This window comes from Bombina bombina, chromosome 7 (genome assembly GCF_027579735.1).
Source record: "Bombina bombina isolate aBomBom1 chromosome 7, aBomBom1.pri, whole genome shotgun sequence".
Lineage (NCBI taxonomy): Eukaryota > Metazoa > Chordata > Amphibia > Anura > Bombinatoridae > Bombina > Bombina bombina.
Genome location: NC_069505.1, coordinates 171,695,506 through 171,718,749, shown reverse-complemented (window position 1 = coordinate 171,718,749; position 23,244 = coordinate 171,695,506). Strand labels below are relative to the sequence as shown.

The following is a 23,244-nucleotide window of genomic DNA, read 5'->3' as shown; positions in this document are numbered from 1 at the left end:
TTAAAAAGGCAGGAAAGTAAACTTAGGAGCCGGTCTATTTTTGGTTCATCACCTTGGTAATGCTTACTGATTGGTGGCTACATTCACTACCCAGGGGCTAAACCAAAAATAAGCTGGCTCCTAAGCTTAGATCCCTACTTTTTAACAAAAGATACCTAAAGTTGTTTAAAATCGCATGTTCTATCTGAATCATGAAATATTTTTTTTTGGTTTCATATCCCTTTAATCTGATGTAATATAGGCTGAATGTCATCAGTTTAAAAAAACTATTTTTCCTAAGGAAAACTGTAAACGCTCTAGGGATACTGTATGTGTTAAGGCTGTTGCCCTTCATATAATGACTGGTCTGTTCCAGTTTTGTATGCAGCAGTGTTTAGTCACTGAAGACCTGCATTGATTTCACTCTGTGCTTGTTACAGAGGCTCCTCCTGACTGAAATTGCTCTAAAGTTAGCTGATGGAAAGCAAGAGGAGATGTGTGGCCTGACTTTCAGGAAGTCTTCGGGTGTAAGATGAATAATGATTAAGATTTGACATGAGTCATGGACAGATCATACTCTGGGTACCAGACAAGTAATACACTGATGTATTTCTACTTAGAAATAAAAAAGTTCCATTTGAGTATATATCCAAAATACATAATTTAATAGTATGTTGAGACAGTCCTTTCATGGCAGCTAAGGATTCTGGGTAGTAAAATGAAACGTGCAGATGTTCACATTTAACCATATTAAAGGCATAGTGTCCTGGAACCTAACTTATCAACCTTACATGAACCCTGGGGGGTACTCATGCCATGTGCAAGTGGCACTACTGAGCTTGCCCTCTATTCTGTTTTAAAAGCCAAGGAAAATAGTCAGAATTTCACAGGTAATGAAGATTTTTTTTATATAAAGTGTGAAATGATGAAATAGGCCTTATACATTATTCCAAAGAAATTAGCCAAATTAATAGTACTAAATGGAAATCTGATCATTTAAATGGACATCAAACACAAAATGAATTGACTATAAAAATGCTCAGTTATCCATAGTAAAACAAATATGATTAATATACTTTTTTATTTGTTTTTGCCCCTAGAATAGGGGTGCTAGCTGTAGGATCAAGTAGCTTGACCCTGCAACATTTTACAGTCATTGCTTGGGCAGTGAACAATCTCATGTATATCTGTCCTAACAAAGGAAAAAATATAAACACGCACAATGGACTTTTTAAGAGCTTTGTCCCTAGATTGAAAAACAATGCAAATGTTAAATGGTTTTTGATAATTTATTTTGTATGCAAATCTTTTACAATGCAGGTGTAGTCAGTTGCTGAGATGTTATATACAAAATGAATGTAATGGAGCAGTAAATACAGTAGATTTGCATAATCAACAAATGCATGATAAAAAGACAATGCAATAGCACTTAGTCTGAACTTCAAATGAGCAGTAGATATTGTTGCTGACAAATTTCAAAGTGATGTCTATTTCCATTCCTACTGTATCATGTGAGAGCCATCAGCCAATCACAAATGCATATACGTATAGTCTGTGAATTCTTGCACATGCTCAGTAGGAGCTGGTGAGTCACAAAGTGTAAATATAAAACAACTGTGCACATGTTCTTAATGGAAGTAATTGTAAAGTCGTTTAAAATTGCGTTCTCTATCTGAATCGTAAAAGTTTAATTTTGACTCGAGTGCCCCTTTAAGTGTACCACAATGACATTTGTCTGATAAATTATCTATTAAGATACAGTATGCTGGCATCATGAATAGTGTTTAACTCATTGTATGCTGCAATGTAATGTACTGTTTTTCCTTTTTTTCAGAAGCCCAAGAATAATAGTGCGTATTGTGTGTAAATTGTACCACAAGTAGTCACTAAAAGTGGGTGTTAAAATTGACCATAATAGAAGAAAACTATATGCAACTTCTGTGTTTTGTTTCTTTTTCATCTTCATAGACACTCTTCATTTTAAAGTTACACATTTTGTTTTCTTGCATGATAATAAACTTTTTTTTAGCATTTCCAATAATAATACAAATATTAACTTTTATTGTGCTTTTCTTAGAAGAACTCAGAAGTTTTACATCAGAAAAAAAAGGAATTTTTTCGTGTGATTCTTTATGGGGCAAATATTAAGTAGCTGTGGAAAAAACAGCTGAATAGTTTTAGATAAAATTTGGTTTGGAAGTAGTTGAAGGTACCAGTAATATGATTTAGCAAAAAAAATATGTGAAATTCATGTCGTTTTTTGAGATAGTAGTATTTTCTTGGAATGGGAATATGTAACATATTTTATGTGTGGTTGGTGCATTGCAATGCTTATGTCATTTTTTTCTATTTTTTTGTACTAATTTTAAATAATATAAACAAATCAGCCTATTTATATTAGGGTGTTTCACTTAGTAATAACTACAACACTGGAAAGTTAGTTGTTTTAGATCTTTAAAGAGGTACAGTATAGTCCAGTCTATTTAGAAGAGTAATGCAATGTGTGTTTAATCATTATTCTGTGTTTCTCCCCCATAATTGATGCCATTTATATCTAGTAGAATACATTTTTTGACTTTTCCTTTTGATAAAGCTTTGTGTATTGTTAAAGGAGGTTTTGGCTACTTTGACAACTCTGATACGCCTGTCGTTGTCAACCCTAAGAAATCTAGTAAACTTAATAGTTACTACGATTTTCCTTCCTCTGTGGAAGTGTTGCCTGTTTCAGACCGTGCATCAGAGTTTTTTTGCACAGGAATGGGAGAAGCCAGGGATACCCTTTTCCTTGTCTCCTTTCTTTTAAAATATGTTTGCTGTCCCTGACTACATTAATGATTCATGGTGCATGGTGCCTAAAGTAGAAGCGTCTTGTTCTACTCTGGCTAAGATAACTTCTATTCCTATAGAGGATACCTGCTCTTTTAAGGATCCTATGGACAAAAGCTGGATATTTGAAGATGATGTATGTGCTGCTGTTTCAAGTGCAGCATTTTATTGGTGCAACACCTTGTCGGTGTCAATTTTGGTAGAGACTCTTTTGGAGATCCTAGTCAGGATTAAGGCTCTAAAACTAGCCTATTCCTTTATTTCTGATGCTACTGTGCTAGTTATTTGACTGGGAACCAAGATATCTGACTTATCTGCTCTAGCCGCAGGGCACTGTGGCAAAAATCTAAGTCCAGGCTCTAGCACTTCCTTATAGGGGTAAGATTTGTTTGAACCTGGTGGCACAAATAATTCTTGATTCTTCGGGTGGAAAGGTATTTTCTTCCACAAGTCTAGATACTACGGTATCTCACAGCGCTCACACAATGTTCCTACGAGCTCCTGGGTGCAAAAGGGTACCTAGCCAACCCTTAAATGAAAGTCTAAAAGTATGGAAAAGACCTAGGAGCGCCAAACATAGGCAGAGGAAATAAAATTAACTAATAACGGATGGGGTTAAACCATATATAACAAAAAGGATATCAAGATAATAAGGTGGATAAACGGCATTCTAGGATGTCACAAAGACTGTAACAAATATTTCTTTCTGTTATCTTGATGAAGATAAATGCAAATTAAATACAATTTATTACAATTAAAACACAATGGGTAAAATCATGGATCCATGGTACAGTTTACGCAAATTACATAAAACAAGATCATATAATATAAAATGCAGATGGTAATAAAATTAAAAATGATAGTTGAATAAATTTAGCTGGAAATGGGAACGATATTCCCTTTACACAGTGCAAAAATGCATAGAAAAATGCACAATGGGTAAAATCATGGATCCATGGTACAGTTTACGCAAATTACATAAAACAAGATCATATAATATAAAATGCAGATGGTAATAAAATTAAAAATGATAGTTGAATAAATTTAGCTGGAAATGGGAACGATATTCCCTTTACACAGTGCAAAAATGCATAGAAAAATGCACAAGAAATCAGTGACAATAAGTGAAAAAATGAAAAAAAGAAAAAGGGGGGGCCCTCAAAAATCAAACATTGTGAAAGTGATGATAACTATCCAAACAGAAAAAAACAAAAAAAGGAAAATATGAGAAAAAATGAGAAAAAAATAAATATATATACGTGTCCGTGGTAAAAAATTAAGTGATAAACAATGTTAGTGATACAAAGTTCCAAATGAAGGTGTGTGTTTGTGAATAAATCTTCCTTAAGTCTCCTCAAAAGAAGGTTCCAAATAATGTGAATGTGGTGGGTGAGGGAATGTCAGGTAAACCCTGGGTGCAATCCCTATATCCAACCTGTAAAAGAAATTCACAATAGTGCAATAATGCTAACAAATAAATATGTCTAGTCTTGAAAAAGGCCCAGTTTTGGGCCGAAACGCGTTGGCAGAATTGGTGAGCTATTTTCCTACAATACATGTTTATTTGTTAGCATTATTGCACTATTGTGAATTTCTTTTACAGGTTGGATATAGGGATTGCACCCAGGGTTTACTGGACATTCCCTCACCCACCACATTCACATTATTTGGAACCTTCTTTTGAGGAGACTTAAGGAAGATTTATTCACAAACACACACCTTCATTTGGAACTTTGTATCACTAACATTGTTTATTACTTAATTTTTTACCACGGACACGTATATATATATATATATATATATATATATATATATATATATATATATATATATATATATTTATTTCTCATTTTTTCCTTTTTTTGTTTTTTTCCGTTTGGACAGTTATGATCACTTTCACAATGTTTGATTTTTGAGGGCCCCCCCCCCTTTTTTTCTTTTTTCTTTTTTTCATTTTTTCACTTATTGTCACTGATTTCTTGTGCATTTTTCTATGCATTTTTGCACTGTGTAAAGGGAATATCGTTCCCATTTCCAGCTAAATTTATTCAACTATCATTTTTAATTTTATTACCATCTGCATTTTATATTATATGATCTTGTTTTATGTAATTTGCGTAAACTGTACCATGGATCCATGATTTTACCCATTGTGTTTTAATTGTAATAAATTGTATTTAATTTGCATTTATCTTCATCAAGATAACAGAAAGAAATATTTGTTATAGTCTTTGTGACATCCTAGAACGCAGTTTATCCACCTTATTATCTTGATATCCTTTTTGTTATATATGGTTTAACCCCATCCGTTATTAGTTAATTTTATTTCCTCTGCCTATGTTTGGCGCTCCTAGGTCTTTTCCATACTTTTAGACTTTTCTTCCACAAGCCAAGAAGAATAGAGATTAAGGACGTCAAATTAATTTTCGTTCCTTTCAGTAACTTCTAAGGAAAGTTTTCCAATCCCTCTATCAAGCAGGAACAGTCCAAGTCTTCTTGGAAACCCAATCAGTCTTGAAACTAGGGGAAGTAATCAAAGATAACCGCTGCTGAAGTCAGCATGTTGGGTTTGCCCTGATCTGGGGTTGGCTATGGATATGAGTTGTCCCAGATCCTTGGGCTGTGGACATAGTATCCTAAGGTTTGAAATAGAATTACAATTTTCTCTCCTAGGGACAGATTTCTCCCCTCCCCTGATTATCTGGTAAATAGAGAGGCATTCTTGACCTGTGTTCTGGACCTCCTCCCTGGGAGCGATAGTTTCAGTAATGGAACAGAGGCCTATTATACAAGATTCTCAGAGTACCGTCCTTCAAGATGGAAACTATTTGTTCTATTCTTCCTTTGGCTCAAGAGGGTCAGTTCATGACGAACATAGACCTGAAGGATGTGTAATTTTTATGTTCCCATCCTTAGAGATTGTCTCAAGTTTCTGAGATTTGCCTTTCTAGAAGACTCTTGCAGGTCTAGGGGTATTGCAGGGGCGCCCTTCTTGAATGACATTTTGGTTCAGGCGCCATCCTTTGCTTTAAAAAAATCTCTCATTCAGAGACCTTGTTGTCTTTTTTTTTGTTTTCTCAGATGGAAGCAAATCTAGACAAGAGTTCATTTGTTCCAACCACAAGGGTAGTTTTTTTAGGGACCATAATAGATTCTCTATCTATGTAAATATCTCTGACAGAGGTCAGAAAATCCTAAATTGTTTATTCTTGCCTCTCTCTGCAGTCTGCTGTTTGGGCTCTTTTTATGGAGGTAATTGGTCTAATGGTTGTTTCCATGAACTTCTTTCCCTTGGTTCGATTCCATTTGGGAGGTCTACAGTTATGCATGCTCAGATAGTGGAACGGGGACCATTCGGATCTGTCTCAGAAGATAGATCTAGATCAGTTGTCAAGAGGAGTCTGCTCTCCCCATGAACCTTGGAGTTGAGTGTGATTTAAAATATTCTGAGGGATTGGCCTCGGTTTTCCTTAGCCTGGTTTATCTGGTTTCAGTTGGACTTCCTCTTCTCAGTAGCTTACATCAACCACTAGGGAGGAACTCGGAGTTCCTTAGCCACGAGGGAGGTGGCTCAGTTTATTCAGTGGGCGGAAGCTCACTATTGTTGCCTATCTGCCATCCACATTCCAGGAGTGAACTCTGGGAAGCGGATTTCCTGAGCAGACAGGCATTCATCCTGAGGAGTAGTTTCTCTACCCAGAGGTGTTCTCCAGGTTAACCCTCAAATGGGGGGTGCTGGAGTTGAATACGATGACCGCCCTGATAGATCTGGCGGATCCTTGGGATTTCAGTCTTGCATATCTGTTTCGTATCAAGCAGGAGAGAGCATCCGTAATTCTAATAGCTTCGACATGTCCTTACAGGATCTGGTATGTAGACTTAGTGAACCTTTCTAATTCGGGGTCCATTCCTTCATCCAAACCTCGTTTCTCTGAAGCGGATTGCTTGGAGATTGAACGCTTAGTTCTGTCTAAGTGTGGTTTTTCTGAGTCGGTCATCGAGACCATGATTCATGCTCGCAAGCCTGTTACTAGAAAGATTTACCATAAGGTATAGCGTATATACCTTTATTGGTGTGAATCCAAGGGCTACCCTTGGAGTAGGGTCAGGATTCCTAGGATTTTGTCTTTTCTCCAGGAAGGTCTGGAGAAGGGATTATCAGTCAGTATTCTGAAGCGTCAGATTTCTGCATTATCTTTTTGTTACTCAAGTGTCTGGCGGATGTGCCAGATGTTTTAATTTATTTGTCAAGCCCTGGTCAGATTCAGGCCTGTGTTTAAGTTTGTTGCTCCTGCTTGGAGCCTTAACCTGGTTCTTAAGGTTTTGCAGCAGGCTCCATTTGAGCCATTGCATTCCATAGATATTAAGTATTATCTTGGAAAGTTTTGTTTCTTTTTGCTATCTACTCTGCTCGGAGAGTTTTTGAGAGTTTTGGAACTCTGGGCTTAGCAGTGTGATTCACATTTTCTTCTTTTTATGTTGATAAGGCATTTTTTCTTCCTATTGTTGTTCCTTCTTTATGTCCTAATCCTTCTTTTCATAAGGAAAGTTTGTTGTACAACTTGGATGTTGTGCATGTTTTAAAAGTTTTATCTACAGGCTACTAAGGGTTTTCACCAGTCTTCTGCTCTGTTTGTTTGTTTCTCTTGAAAACGTAAAGGTCAGAAGTCTACAGCTACTTCTCGTTCTCTCTGGTTGAGAAGTATCTTTGTTTTGTTTTTTGAGACTGCTAGTCAGCAGCCTCCTGAGAGAATTACGGCTGATTCCACGAGGACTGTCTACTTTTTCTTGAGATTTCAAAGATGAAGCTTCTGTGGAAGCTTGGTCCTCTCTTGGTCCTCTCTGCATCCTTTTCCAAATTTTCCGAATTTGATTCTTTTGCCTCTGCTGAGGTTTCTTTCGGGAGAAAGGTTCTTCAAGTGGTGGTGCCTTCTGTTTAAGTCTGCCTGTCTTGTTCTCCCTCCCTAGTAATTTGTGTCCTCTAGTTTGGGTATTGGTTCCCACTAGTTATTGATGATGTTGTGGACTCTCCATATCTTAGGAAAGAAAACAAAATTTATGCTTACCTGATACATATTTTTTTTCTGGATATGGAGAGTCCACGATCCCACCCGTATTTTTAAGACAGTTATTTTCTACTAAACCTCAGACACCTCTACACCTTTGTGTTATTCCTTTTCCATTTCCCTTCGGTTGAATGACTGGGGATTGTGGGAAGGGGAGTAATACTTAACAGCTTTGCTGTGGTGCTCTTTGCCTCATCGTGCTGGCCAGAAGTGATATTCCCACTAGTAATTGATGACTTCAGGGCCTCTCCAAATCTGGAAATAAATAAATTTATCAGGTAAGCATAAATTTTGTTCTTAAACAATTTTCCAATTAACTTTTACCATCAAATTTGCTTTGTTCTCTTGGTATTCTTTGTTGAAAGCTAAACCTAGGTAGGCTCATATGCTAATTTCTAAGCCCTTGAAGGCCACCTCTTATCAGAATGCATTTGACAGTTTTCACAGCTAGAGGGCATTAGTTCATCTCTGCCATATAGATAACATTGTGCTCACGCCCGTGGAGTTACTTATGAGAGGGCACTGATTAGCTAAAATGCAAGTCTGTCAAAAGAACTGAAATAAGGGGGCAGTCTGCAGAAACTTAGATACAAGGTATTCACAGAGGTAAAAAGTGTATTATTATAACCGTGTTGGTTATGCATGGGTAATAAAGGGATTATCTATCTTTTAAACAGATCTGAAAATATCACTGCCAGTAAGATGGACGTGTGACCTTTATCTGCTCTGTATTTCAGGAGGCGGCATGTGCTTACACACTAATAGTCACTGCAACTTACTGGATTTCCGAGGCCATTCCTCTAGGCGCTGCTGCTTTGGTCCCGGCTTTTCTGTTTCCACTTTTTGGCATCATGAAGTCAAGTGAGGTAAGTGAGATCTCTTGCAAGTCTCATACTGCGTCTCTTTAAAACTGTTTCTTCAGCCGGAATGTTCAGAGAATTTTCCATAAGACCTGACAAAGCCTGAGGTCCAGGGAGTACCAAAATCGTAAAATAAATTTGGATTTGTCTACACACACCCTCATCTTGCTTAATGAATGCATGTCTGGCTTTCCATGTTTTGGCTGATTCTGAAGTTTCTATACAAATTTGTCAACACCTGCTCACCTATTTGTCACTTGCTATCTAATGATGTGGCTGATTGAACTGGTTTTCACATTATGTCCCACTCCTGAAATAAAAACTTTTTTGTGTTCTGTTAAAGGGACAGCCTAGTCAAAAATGAAGGCCGCCTCTTATCTGAATGCATTTTGACATTTTTTTTCACAACTATATTGTGTTAGTACATGTGTACCATAAAGATAACATTGTGCTCACACCCGTGGAGCTACCTGGGAATCAGCACTGATTGGCTAAAATGCAAGTCTGTCAAAAGAACTGAAATATGGGGGCAGTCTGCAGAGGTAAACATTGTATTAATATAACTGTGTTGGTTATGTAAAACTGGGGAATGGGTAATATAGAGATTATCTATCTTTTTAATCAATAACAATTATGGTGTAGTTGTCCCTTTAATATAAAAATTGCTTAACACATAACCACACTTCAACCACAGATAAAGATTGTGACTTCTATCATATACAAAAGACCCTTCAGATATCCTTTACATTAACAGTCCTACCTGGGACCATTATCACTATGTAATATATATTAGATTTTTTCCTTTCTTAAATGGATGTTTGTTTGTTTGCTGAAAATAAACCTGTTTTGTTTTTATTCTCATGGGGCATGCCACTGTTCACTAATAGTTATGATACTCTTCTGGATTAGCTGGTGATATCCTGTCTCAAGGGCCACTTGTGCACTCCCTGTTTGCTTTAAAATCAAAATAATATTAATAATACTATTGTTACATGTTTAAAAGCACTCTCTCATATACTGTATATATGGTTTGGATAGTTTGTTCAATTTAAAGTGCCATAAAACAGGTTGAGATCTGTGCATATCCTAAAAAGGCTAATTAATTTAAAATAGTTTGCATAAAACATTTTTTAAAAATTGCTGGCAAGTATTTTAAAATAATTTTCAAAAATAAGCTAAATTAATTACTTAGCTAAACTGCCTGGAGCAGCCAACTCCACCCCTCTTATCAGTGTTTAGACACAGGCATTGTATTTCAACTGAATTCCCAGCTTCTAGGCATGCTCCAGCAGATAATCCCTGTACACTTTTGCATTCTAGCAAAACAACAATATATATAGATACAGCCATAAAAGGAATTGTGTGGGGGGAGTTAGAGCTTTACAATTCAGAAACAAAAAAAAAAAGGTTAATGGCGAGGCACTGCAGTATAAATTTGCAGGTAAAGTAATTAAAGCACATATTATTATAATTTGTCTCTATCCCAACTTGTTATATATCCCTTTAATACCTGTGGAACTATATATTCTAATTCTCTGAGGCTATAGCGCTGAGAAAAGACACAGATTGTCTGTTAAAGGAATATGAAATCCCCCCAAAAAATCCAATTTACTTATATTACCAAATTTGCTTTGTTCCTATTATATTCTTTGTTGAAGAGATACCTAGATAGGCATTTGGTGCAATACATGGCAGGAAATAGTGCTGCCATCTTGTGCTCCTGCAAATGGAATACATTCTTACAAAACTGCTGCCATATAGTGCTCCAGAGAAGTGCATGCTTCAGAGCTTATGTCCCTGCTTTTCAACAAAAGATTCCAAGAGAATAAAGACAATTTGATGCTAGAAAGTAAATTAGAAAGTTGTTTAAAATCACAAGCTCTATCTGAATCAAATCCCTTTTATTGTTGGTAGGGGGACTTTAAGAATGCCTGGGTTAAAGGGACAGTAAAATCAAAATTAAACTGTCAGATGCATTGGAGCATTTCTTTAGTCCTCTATTGCTTTCATTTGTGTTTAAAGGAACAGTAAACACCTTGTAATAACAAGACATTTCTATTGTGTTGCTATCAGGGCCGGACTGGGAAATCAGACCGGCCCTGGAAATTTGCATGGCCCGGCCCCACCCCCTCATATTTAGCCCCACCCCCCTCCGGCTCATGGCCCAATCCAGCCCTGTTTACACAGCTTAAAAGTTAAAACATACAACACAGTCCAGAAGCCACAAATTTATATAGAAAACGAATGAACTGCACTGCAGCAGTAATAATAAACTACACAAATACATAATATATCTCAGCAGCTAGATATTACTCATCGTGATTATAATAAGGATCTGTGACAATAGCTAATCACGATGAGTAATATCTAGCTGCTGAGTTATATATTATGCATCATGTCACCTGGTCAAAGTAAGGCAACTCACTAAGGGCTGTTTCAATGATCACAGACGTTCCCCGCAGTACAGTAACGAGACAGAGCCACACGGGCACCCTGCACATCCCCTGACAACTTATCCTACCCAAACCCTAGGTCCCTGACTCCCCTCTATATCTTAATCTAACCTGAAACTCAGCGAAATACTCGCAGGCAGCTCACACATTCACTGGGCGCCGCCATGTTGGAAAAGCCTAAGGACCCGGCGTCCTTACCTCTGACCTCCCAATGAGGTATCCGGAAAGATCGCCTGAGAAATATCACGCAGGGCCAATCTAGGGTTTAGTTTGCAGACAACAAAGCTAATCATTGCTGTAAAGTTAGTATAAAGGGAATTGTTTTGCAGTTATCTGATAAAGCCAATTAGGGACAGATATGTAGCAGAGTTAGCACTGATAAGTTAGCAGGGTGCATTTAAAGGTCTCATAATTACAAATTGCTCAATTTTCAGAGCTAAACTATGTGAAAAGAGACAAAATAAATAATGTCAATATACTGGTATTTTTTTTTATTATGTATAACTAAACATTTTATATAAAAACCTCAAGGCGTTTACTGACCATTTTAAAGGGACATACTACCCATATGCTAAATCACTTGAAAGGGATGCAGCATAACTGTAAAAAGCGGACAAGATATCACTATGTAAAAAACAAAGATATTTTACTTTAACATTTCTTCAGCTCACTATTAAGTGCTCTGTGAACAGTTATACTTCAGCTGCTGTCCAGCTGCAAGTTGAAAAAACAAAAAGAAAACAATAGCCAATCAGCATCAGCAGTGCTGAGGTCATGTACTGCTTTGCTGTGATCTCATGAGATTTCACTGAAATCTTGTGAGATTTCATAGTAAACTCACCTAAACTGAGTAGGGAAATTACATGACTGTGCTTGCACATGCCAGATGCACACTCCCTTGAAAATCCTGTGACTAGTATTCTGATTGGCTGTTTAAAGTCCCTTTACAATGGGCTGTGAATATAAATATCTTCCTTTTTTACATAGAGATGTTCAGGTGATATTTTCTAGTAAGCTTTTTACAGCTATGCTGCATCACTTTCAAGTGCTTTAACTTTTTGGGTATCATGTCCCTTTAACAACTGCTGATGTTTTGCAGCGGACAGCTGGACACAGCTGCCGATTCTGTTCCTGATCCGCTCACCGCCAGTGTTCTGCTTAGGGGTTGCAATGCTTCTTCTTATTTGAGAGGATCAGAAATTAAAGAGTTTTTGAACAATAACGTTGTACCTAGTTAAAATAAATACAAAGTTGCCTGTAAAATAAATATAAATCCTAAAATAGCTACAATGTAACTAATAGTTATATTGTAGCTATATTAGGGTTTATTTTATAGGTAAGTATTTATTTTTAAATAGGAATAATTTATTTAATTATAGTAAATGTATTTAGATTTATTTCAACTTAGGGGGGTGTTAGGGTTAGACTTAGGTTTAGGGGTTAATAACTTTATTATAGTAGCGGCGACGTTGGGGGCGGCAGATTAGGGGTTAATAAAATGTATTATACAGGGAGTGCAGAATTATTAGGCAAATGAGTATTTTGACCACATCATCCTCTTTATGCATGTTGTCTTACTCCAAGCTGTTTAGGCTCGAAAGCCTACTACCAATTAAGCATATTAGGTGATGTGCATCTCTGTAATGAGAAGGGGTGTGGTCTAATGACATCAACACCCTATATCAGGTGTGCATAATTATTAGGCAACTTCCTTTCCTTTGGCAAAATGGGTCAAAAGAAGGACTTGACAGGCTCAGAAAAGTAAAAAATAGTGAGATATCTTGCAGAGGGATGCAGCACTCTTAAAATTGCAAAGCTTCTGAAGCGTGATCATCGAACAATCAAGCGTTTCATTCAAAATAGTCAACAGGGTCGCAAGAAGCGTGTGGAAAAACCAAGGCGCAAAATAACTGCCCATGAACTGAGAAAAGTCAAGCGTGCAGCTGCCAAGATGCCACTTGCCACCAGTTTGGCCATATTTCAGAACTGCAACATCACTGGAGTGCCCAAAAGCACAAGGTGTGCAATACTCAGAGACATGGCCAAGGTAAGAAAGGCTGAAAGACGACCACCACTGAACAAGACACACAAGCTGAAATGTCAAGACTGGGCCAATAAATATCTCAAGACTGATTTTTCTAAGGTTTTATGGACTGATGAAATGAGAGTGAGTCTTGATGGGCCAGATGGATGGGCCCGTGGCTGGATTGGTAAAGGGCAGAGAGCTCCAGTCCGACTCAGACGCCAGCAAGGTGGAGGTGGAGTACTGGTTTGGGCTGGTATCATCAAAGATGAGCTTGTGGGGCCTTTTCGGGTTGAGGATGGAGTCAAGCTCAACTCCCAGTCCTACTGCCAGTTTATGGAAGACACCTTCTTCAAGCAGTGGTACAGGAAGAAGTCTGCATCCTTCAAGAAAAACATGATTTTCATGCAGGACAATGCTCCATCACACGCGTCCAAGTACTCCACAGCGTGGCTGGCAAGAAAGGGTATAAAAGAAGAAAATCTAATGACATGGCCTCCTTGTTCACCTGATCTGAACCCCATTGAGAACCTGTGGTCCATCATCAAATGTGAGATTTACAAGGAGGGAAAACAGTACACCTCTCTGAACAGTGTCTGGGAGGCTGTGGTTGCTGCTGCACGCAATGTTGATGGTGAACAGATCAAAACACTAACAGAATCCATGGATGGCAGGCTTTTGAGTGTCCTTGCAAAGAAAGGTGGCTATATTGGTCACTGATTTGTTTTTGTTTTGTTTTTGAATGTCAGAAATGTATATTTGTGAATGTTGAGATGTTATATTGGTTTCACTGGTAAAAATAAATAATTGAAATGGGTATATATTTGTTTTTTTGTTAAGTTGCATAATAATTATGCACAGTAATAGTCACCTGCACACACAGATATCCCCCTAAAATAGCTATAACTAAAAACAAACTAAAAGCTACTTCCAAAACTATTCAGCTTTGATATTAATGAGTTTTTTTGGTTCATTGAGAACATGGTTGTTGTTCAATAATAAAATTAATCCTCAAAAATACAACTTGCCTAATAATTCTGCACTCCCTGTAGTGTTTGCGAGGCGGGAGTGCGGCGGTTTAGGGGTTAATACATTTATTATAGTGGTGTCAATGTCCGGTCGGCAGATTAGGGGTTAATAAGTGTAGGTAGGTTGAGGCGACATTGGGGGGGGGGCAGATTAGGGGTTAATAAATATAATATAGGTGTCGGCGATGTAAGGGACAGCAGATTAGGGGTTCATAGCTATAATGTAGGTGGTGGCGGGTCCGGTCGGCAGATTAGGGGTTAAATAATTTTATTATAGTGTTTGCGATGTGGGGGGGCCTCGGTTTAGGGGTTCATAGGTAGTTTATGGGTGTTAGTATACTTTGTAGCACTGTAGTTAAGAGCTTTATGTTCCTGCGTTAGCCCATAAAACTCTTAACTACTGACTTTTAATTGCGGTAGGAGACTTGGAGGTAGAGGCTGTACCGCTCACTTCTTCCAAGACTCGTAATACCGGCGTTAGGCAAATCCCATTAAAAAGATAGGATACGCAATTGACGAAAGGGGATTTGCGGTAGCCAAAAGTCGCGGACGAAAAGTGAGCGGTACACCTGTACCTGCCATACTCGTAATATCAGCGGGCGTTAAAAAGCAGCGTTAGGACCCCTTAACGCTGCTTTTTAAGGCTAACGCAGAACTCTAAATCTAGGCAAATGTGTTTTTGGTCCAAGTATACGCAGATCGTATGTGTGATGTGATATCTGTCGATCTGTAAGTGTTGACCTTTTACCAGTTGTCTTTGGCTATTTTAATATCGATAACTAGTATGTAGAAGAATTGTGATCGCCAAAGTCGATGATGTTCGTGCATCATATGCGTGACTTTTCCAATATCCGATCCAAACTTTTTTTAACATTGTTTGGCTTGCGATTGCTTTGATGTTGTAATTGCTATCGGGAGCTGATAAATGGCAAGATTGACCCCTATATCTGTTGTGTAAATATTGAAGATATAAGTGTAAAGGTATATTTTCTATAAGGTAATGGGTGCCATCTTTAAACCTAGGTTTCTCATTTATATCTCTTTTGTTGAGGCAGATATAAAACAGGCAATAAAAGAGAGGGTGCAAACAAGGCTGTGTAAAATATGGAATTGTTAAAGTAATTATACAACAGGGTTTCCACACAGACTGTTTGCAAACTCTATTTTATCACCGGTTTTATATCTGTCCCTATTTGTCCTCAGCAGGAGGGAGAGAGAAAGAGGTCCCAACATGGCTGCATCCATTACTTTATTGAAACTCTGTGGAATTTGGAAAACCAACAATTCCATTTACAGAAAAGGGGACAAAATAAATAATGAAAGTATATTGCAAAGTTGTTGTTTTTTTTTACTACACATAATAAATCATTTTATATTACTGTTTTAATGTCCCTTTATTTTCAAATACATTACTGTATCTTCCTCTGTTTCTCCTTGTGCTGCAGGTGGCATCTGAATACTTTAAAGACATTCACCTTCTGCTCTTTGGAGTTGTCTGCTTGGCTTCCTCCATCCAGAAGTGGAATCTGCACAAACGCATAGCACTTTGGATGGTTCTGTCAGTAGGAAGTCAGCCCAGCTGGTAATAACTTGTTAAAGGGACATTAATACACTAGATTTTTCTTTGCATACATGTTTTGTTTATATAGCCTATACAGCTTTTTAAAAATAAATAAATATATATATAGTTTTGCTTATTTTTAAATAACATTGCGCTGATTTTCAGACTCTTAACCAAGCCCCAAAGTTTTAGTAGAATACTGATGTATTCCTCCTCCAGCTTGCTCCTGTTTGTGTAAAGAGTCTTTTCATATGCAGAAGAAGGGAGAGGGGGGTGTCTGCTTTTTTTTGCTATAGAACCACTTTCAGAGGGTGTTCCAGCTAACCTTTTCAATAGAGAGAAACTGGGAGCTTCTAAGTAAGTTTTTAAACAGTTTTATACTGGATTTTTATATCAGTATCTGTGCATATTATTCTTTATAGTAGTGTCTATTACATGCAGTTATATGAAAATGAGTGTATACTGTCCCTTTAACTACACAACAGAATTGCTTTTTCATTCTTTGCTTGCTTTGACATGTTACTGTTTAACATCACGGTTAACCACTAAGCCTATAAATGTCCTGTGATCCTCACACAGTGCTTTCCCAGAGGATCATAGACACTTCTGTAGGCGATACAAAAATAGCATATAAAATAATGTTTTGGGTGTAAGAAAATGAAACCTAAGATAAATACTAGCCATGTTTAGATCAACAGGTGATAACGTTATTCCCAATGGCTGGTGCTCCAACATTGTAAACAACTTTTATATAACAGGTTGACAACTTTGTATCAACCTTGTGGTCAGGACACAATAGTGAGTAAAAATACTAATTTTGTTTTTGAGCCATGAAATAGTAAATATATGTAGTACAACAGTTAAAAGGAACAGTCCAGTCAAAATTAAATTTTCATGATTCAAATAGGGCATGCCATTTTAAACAACTTTCTAATTTACTTTGATCATCAAATTTGCTTTGTTCTCTTGGTATTCTTTGTTGAAAGTTAAACCTTGGTAGGCTCATAAACTGATTTCTAAGCCGTTGAAGCTGCCTCTTATGTCAGTGAATTTTGACATTGTGCTAACTCCTGTGGAGTTATTTATGAGTCAGCACTGATTGGCTAAAAGGAAAGTCTGACTAAAGAACTGAAATAAGGGGGCAGTCTGCAGAGGCTTAGATACAAGGTAATCACAGAGGTAAAAAGTATATTACTATAACGGTGTTGGTTATGCAAAACTGGGGAATGAGTAATAGTGATTATCCATCTTTTTTAAACAATACACATTTTTTTAAGTAGACTGTCCTTTTAACATTTTGAGGCTGAGTTGGCTTTATATTGGGTCAAAAATATCTATTTTTTTTTTGCAAGGCACAAGTGATCTAAAAGACACTGAATTGTTTGCTGCAATTGTTTTTTAATAGGCCAACTCCTCATACCTCTTTTATTATTTGGAGGAACCAATCGGGACTTGAGTCTTGAACTGACAGGGCTTGTCATTGTATTAACAAACTGTCCATTGTTTGGTTTTAGCAAAAATGATAAGATAACTGTGATAATTAAGCCTTCCTCAACAGTTACAAATGGGGAGAGGTGTGGGCATGTAGGGGTTAATAGCACGCAGCTCTGGTTCCCTTGACCTTTAACTCCACAAAGGAGCTTAAAGGGACACCAAATTAACCCCTAAATCCTGTCCGCACCAACCAGTATCACACAAGTCACTGCCACCACCAATACCTCTAAATAAAGGGGTGTCTTGGAACCCCCACTAGCTCAAACAATTTAACAATTGTGTAACGTGCCTTTAACCTTGTTGCAACAGAGTGTGAATTTAGATATTAGAGATATTAGGCAGAATTAGATTTTCTATGTGTTTAATAACAAAAATATCAGTACAGGTTACACAGTGCAAAATTATAAAAACATTCAAAATAACAAGATATACATGCAAAGATACACTTCTTTCAAATAAAATGGGACATACAAATAAACAAACACAATGTCTAACTTATTACCAAGTTCCTTTAGATATGTGGAGAACCTCCTTCCATGATGTTAGCTGCTTGTGTCCCAGGGTAGTTCTAACTCAAGCTTTTCAGAACTAACAAGTTATATCTCAGGTTCCTTTGTCTTGTCAAAGTCCCTGCCCTTGTCATAATTTACGGCTAGTCTACCAGTGTAGCTAGTCTTAACTCCATGTATCAGGAGGTACCTGTCTCCAAGAGGAGTGGGAAGGAGGGGGACCTCGAAACCCCTGCATTCCTACACACAAAGAACATTTTACATTAAAAGGACAGTCAACACCAGACTTTTTTTGTTTAAAAAGATAGATAATCCCTTTATTACCCATTCCCCAGTTTTGCATAACCAGCACTGTTATATTAATATACTTTTTACCTCTGATTAACTTGTATCTAAGCATCTTCTGACAGTCCCCTGATCACATGACATTCGTTGTTTAAAATTGCATGCCCTATTTGAAACATGAAAGTTTTTTTGGACTTGACTGTCCCTTTTAAACCTGGCTAGGCTAAGGAGGGGGGTCTTGAAACCCCTGCATCCCTGAACACACAAAGAACATTTCACATGAACCTGGCAATGCTGAGATAACAATACCACCTCTGCTGGGTAGCCAATCCAGGTATCAAGTACTCCACATGATTGTATCATGACAATAACAAACGGCAAATTATGGAGAGCAAAGTGGCAAAAATAAATTTAAAAGCCACCCATGTGTACTTTCAGTTTTCAGGACTGGAAAAAACACAATTTTCATACTTAACCTCATCACTAACCTATATGGGTCCCTGTTTCACATGTGGCTATTCTCGATGACAATTCAGTAAGGTGATCACAGTAACAGCAGTGGTCAGTGGGACATTCAATATTATTTACTAAAATCTAAGCAAAAATGATATATATATTTTACTGGTTTGGCACAACTATGTCATATGCTATGAATTATAAATATAATAATGGTATATTGTGAATCTGCTGGGCCTGCTGTGTGTGTATATGTGTGTATATGTATGTATGTATATATACAGTATATATATATATATATATATATTCATTAAAATTATGGTGGAGATAAAAAACTGAGATTTAAATCCTCCATGTCTCAAAATTAAATCAATACAAATATTTGCATAGGATTCCCGGCTTGCTTTTCCCCAGAAATACACCATAAACAATGTTACCAATGCACAAGAGAATTCTGGGTAAGATATGCAAATTAAAAAAACTAGAGAATTTGCATATCTAATTTGCATATATTACCCAGAATTCTCTTGTGCATTGGTAACATTGTTTATGGAGTATTTCTGGGGAAAAGCAAGTGGGGAATCTTGCCTAGATGTGCTAATTTCCTATGCAAATATTTGTATTGATCATGGACAACATGCGCATGGTTTTATTTTACTCTGTACAAATGTACAGTATTACTGTGAAGAATAATATAGAGATTTTCTATACTTCCTTTTACGGAATTCTTGTTTTATTTGCTTCTTATTTCTCCACAGTCAAGAAATGCAGGACTGAGTCACATATGGCTTTTATACTCCAACAAAGTAATGTACTTGGTAATAAAATGCCATTGTAGCTTGCACCTTGAAATAACGGACCAGATGTGTTTATCCCGAGACTTATTTAGCTTTTGCACGTAGCAGACTAATTCTTCTAAATCTTTGTAGTTTGCAATTAATAAACATGACATGCTTGTCTTTTATGTTACTGATCTGATACACTGTAATTTTTTTTAGTATAGGAGGCTAAATGTAATATGATTCCAAATATTCATTAAAGCCAATTTAATTTAAAAAAAAAATAGGGAATTAGCCAATGACAAAGTGAATGTTTGTGTAGCCACCAATCCCAGCATTACTGCTTCTGAGCCTACCCAGGTATGCTTTTCAACAAAGAATACAAATGGAACAAGGTAATTTAGCACTGCACTGAAAATACATGTCTTTAATTTAGACACTGTAGTTTTATTAGCACAATTTACAAATCAAGAACGGTTCAGTGATATACATACCTTGAAAAGCCTGGTGGAATTCACGTTCCAAGTTTATTTGTGGCCAGTTATGGATGGATGTAAATGAACTTTATCTCTTATCTAACCTTTGTAGACTGTTGTAGGCCCAAGTGGATTTCACCATACGCAAGGGAACCTAAAAATGCAAAAATAATCTGCTGTAAAGTGTTATAGCATTTTATTATTGCACCGCTGCTTGCATATAAATGTCTTTATCCCCTGCAAAAGGCTTAAAGGGACACTAAACACAAATGGCAAAGCTTAAAGGGACACTGAACCCAATTTTTCTCCTTCATGATTCAGATAGAGCATGCAATTTTAAACAGCTTTCTAATTTACTCCTATTATCAATTTTCCTTCGTTCTCTTGCTATCTTAATTTGAAAAAGAAGGCATCTAAGTTTCTTTCTTGTTTCAGCCTCTGGACAGCACTTTTTTATTGGTGGATGAATTTATCCACCAATCAGCAACAACAAACCAGGTTATTCACCAAAAATGGGCCAGCATCTTAACTTGCATTATTGCTTTTCAAATAAAGATACAAAGAGAATAAAGAAAATTTGATAATAGGAGTAAATTAGAAAGTTGTTTAAAATTTCATGCTCTATCTGAATCATGAAAGAAAAAATTTGGGTTCAGTGTCCCTTTAAAAGGGACACTAAACACAAATGGTAAACTACAGTACATGATTATAAACCTTCATATATAAGAATATTTGCATTGAAAACTTTATTTTGTCAAATGAGTATATTGTTTTATGTTTATTCTTTTCACTGATTTCCCTGTCCCCCAGAACAAACTAATATTCAGATATAGCACAAACTATTTGCAGTTGTGCAGACTGGGGTAGCCTGCTCCCTTGTTTAAGGGGGTTTAGCATTGAATCAACTTGGTAACTATTTGCCTCTCATAATTGTTGATGCAACTGATAATCCACCTTTTAAAAGCATGTGACACCATAGAAGCTTAGGGAGGGAAGGAAAGTAAACAAAAGCTTAATTTATTAATCCAAGCCTCCCTGGGAGAAAGTGAAACACATTTTTTAGATGTATTTTACAACAAAAGACTGCAAAATAAATAATGACTGTATATTGCAATAATGTTTCACTTGCAATAATGAAACATTTTATGCATTGTTGAAATGTCAAGTTTAATGGTCCTTTAACCCCTTAATGACCACAGCACTTTTCGATTTTCTGTCCGTTTGGGACCAAGGCTATTTTTACATTTTTGTGGTGTTTGTGTTTAGCTGTAATTTTCCTCTTGCTCATTTACTGTATATATATATATATACACATATTATATACCGTTTTTCTCGCCATTAAATGGACTTTCCAAAGATACCATTATTTTCATCATATCTTATAATTTATTATAATTTTTTTTATAAAATATGAGAAAAAAAATAGAAAAAAAACACTTTTTCTAACTTTGACCCCCAAAATCTGTTACACATCTACAATCACCAAAAAACACCCATGCTAAATATTTTATAAATTTTGTCCTGAGTTTAGAAATACCCAATGTTTACATGTTCTTTGCTTTTTTTTTTTGCAAGTTATAGGGCCATAAATACAAGTAGCACTTTGCTATTTCCAAACCATTTTATTCAAGATTAGCGCTAGTTACATTGGGACACTGATAACTTTCAGGAATCCCTGAATATCCCTTGACATGTATATATATTTTTTTAGAAGACATCCCAAAGTATTGATCTAGGCCAATTTTGGTATATTTCATGCCACCATTTCACCACCAAATGCGATCAAATACAAAAAATCGTTCACTTTTTCACTTTCGGTTTCTCACTGAAATTATTTACAAACAGGTTGTGCAATTATGGCATAAATGGTTGTAAATTTTTCTCTGGGATCCCCTTTGTTCAGAAATAGCAGACATATATGGCTTTGGCATTGCTTTTTGGTAATTAGAAGGCCGCTAAATGCCGCTGCGCACCACACGTGTATTATGCCCAGTAGTGCAGGGGTTAATTAGGGAGCTTGTAGGGAGCTTGTAGGGTTAATTTTAGCTTTAGTGTAGTGTAGCAGACAACCCAAAGTATTGATCTAGGCCCATTTTGGTATATTGCATGCCACCATTTTACCGCTAAATGCGATCAAATTAAAAAAAACGTTGAATTTTTCACAATTTTAGGTTTCTCACTGAAATGATTTACAAATAGCTTGTGCAATTATGGCACAAATGGTTGTAAATGCTTCTCTGGGATCCCCTTTGTTCAGAAATAGCAGACATATATGACTTTGGCGTTGCTTTCTGGTAATTAGAAGGCCGCTAAATGTTGCTGCGCATCACACGTGTATTATGGCTAGCAGTGAAGGGGTTAATTAGGTAGTTTGTAGGGAGCTTGCAGGGTTAATTTTAGCTTTAGTGTAGAGATCAGCCTCCCACCTGACACATCAAACCCCCTGATCCCTCACAAACAGCTCCCTTCCCTCCCCCACCCCACAATTGTCTCCGCCATCTTAAGTACTGGCAGAAAGTCTGCCAGTACTAAAATAAAAGGTTTTTTTATTTAAATTTTTTATTTTTTAAAGCATATTTACATATGCTGGGGGTGTAGCATCCCCCCTTAGCCCCCAACCTCCCTGATCCCCCCAAACAGCTCTCTAATCCTCCCCATCTGCCTTATTGGGGGCCATCTTGGGTACTGGCAGCTGTCTGCCAGTACCCATTTTGCAAAATAAAAAGGTTTTTTTTTTTGTTTTTATTTTTAGTTTCTGTAGTGTAGCTTCCCCCCCCCCCCACAGACCAACCCCCACCACCTGCCTGATCTTTTTATTTCCAACTTTATTTCCCCTTTTTTGTAAATTTTACTGCTACTTTTTCTGTAGTGCAGCGGTTCCCACCCGCTCCCTCCCCGTGCACGTGCCCGCCCCCACCCTCCCGTGCACGCGCGCACGCCTGTGCGCGCCCCCGGGCATCCCCGCCCCCGATCCCGCCCCCCTCAGCATCATCCAGGGCCATCGATGGCCGCCTCCCACACCGGCTCCTATCCACCCACAAACCTAGCCGTTAATGTCCGGTGCAGAGAGGGCCACAGAGTGGCTCTCTCTGCATCGGATGGCTACAAATGGTTATTGCAGGATGCCTCGATATCGAGGCATCACTGCAATAACCGGAAAGCAGCTGGAAGCGAGCAGGATCGCTTCAAGCTGCTTTCCACACCGAGGACGTGCAGGGTACGTCCTCAGGCGTTAACTGCCTTTTTTTTGAGGACGTACCCTGCACGTCCTCGGTCATTAAGGGGTTAAAGGGACACTGAACCCAATTTTTTTATTTTGTGATCCAGATAGAGCATACAATTTAAAGCAACTCTCTAATTTACTCCTATTATCAAATTTTCTTCATTCTCTTGGTATCTTTATTTGAAAAGCAAGAATGCAAGTTTAGATGCCGGCCCATTTTTGGTGA

General features: G+C 37.4%; 1 protein-coding gene across 1 annotated transcript in view; it reads left to right on the top strand.

Moving 5' to 3' along the window:
• The window catches only part of LOC128666040 (solute carrier family 13 member 1), a 135,003-nt gene that overhangs the window by 5,537 nt on the left and 106,222 nt on the right, over positions 1–23,244 (top strand). The window contains exons 2-3 of the mRNA XM_053720405.1: positions 8,609–8,737; positions 15,681–15,817. Coding sequence (XP_053576380.1) covers positions 8,609–8,737; positions 15,681–15,817 — 266 coding nt within the window. The remainder of the gene's footprint in view (positions 1–8,608; positions 8,738–15,680; positions 15,818–23,244) is intronic.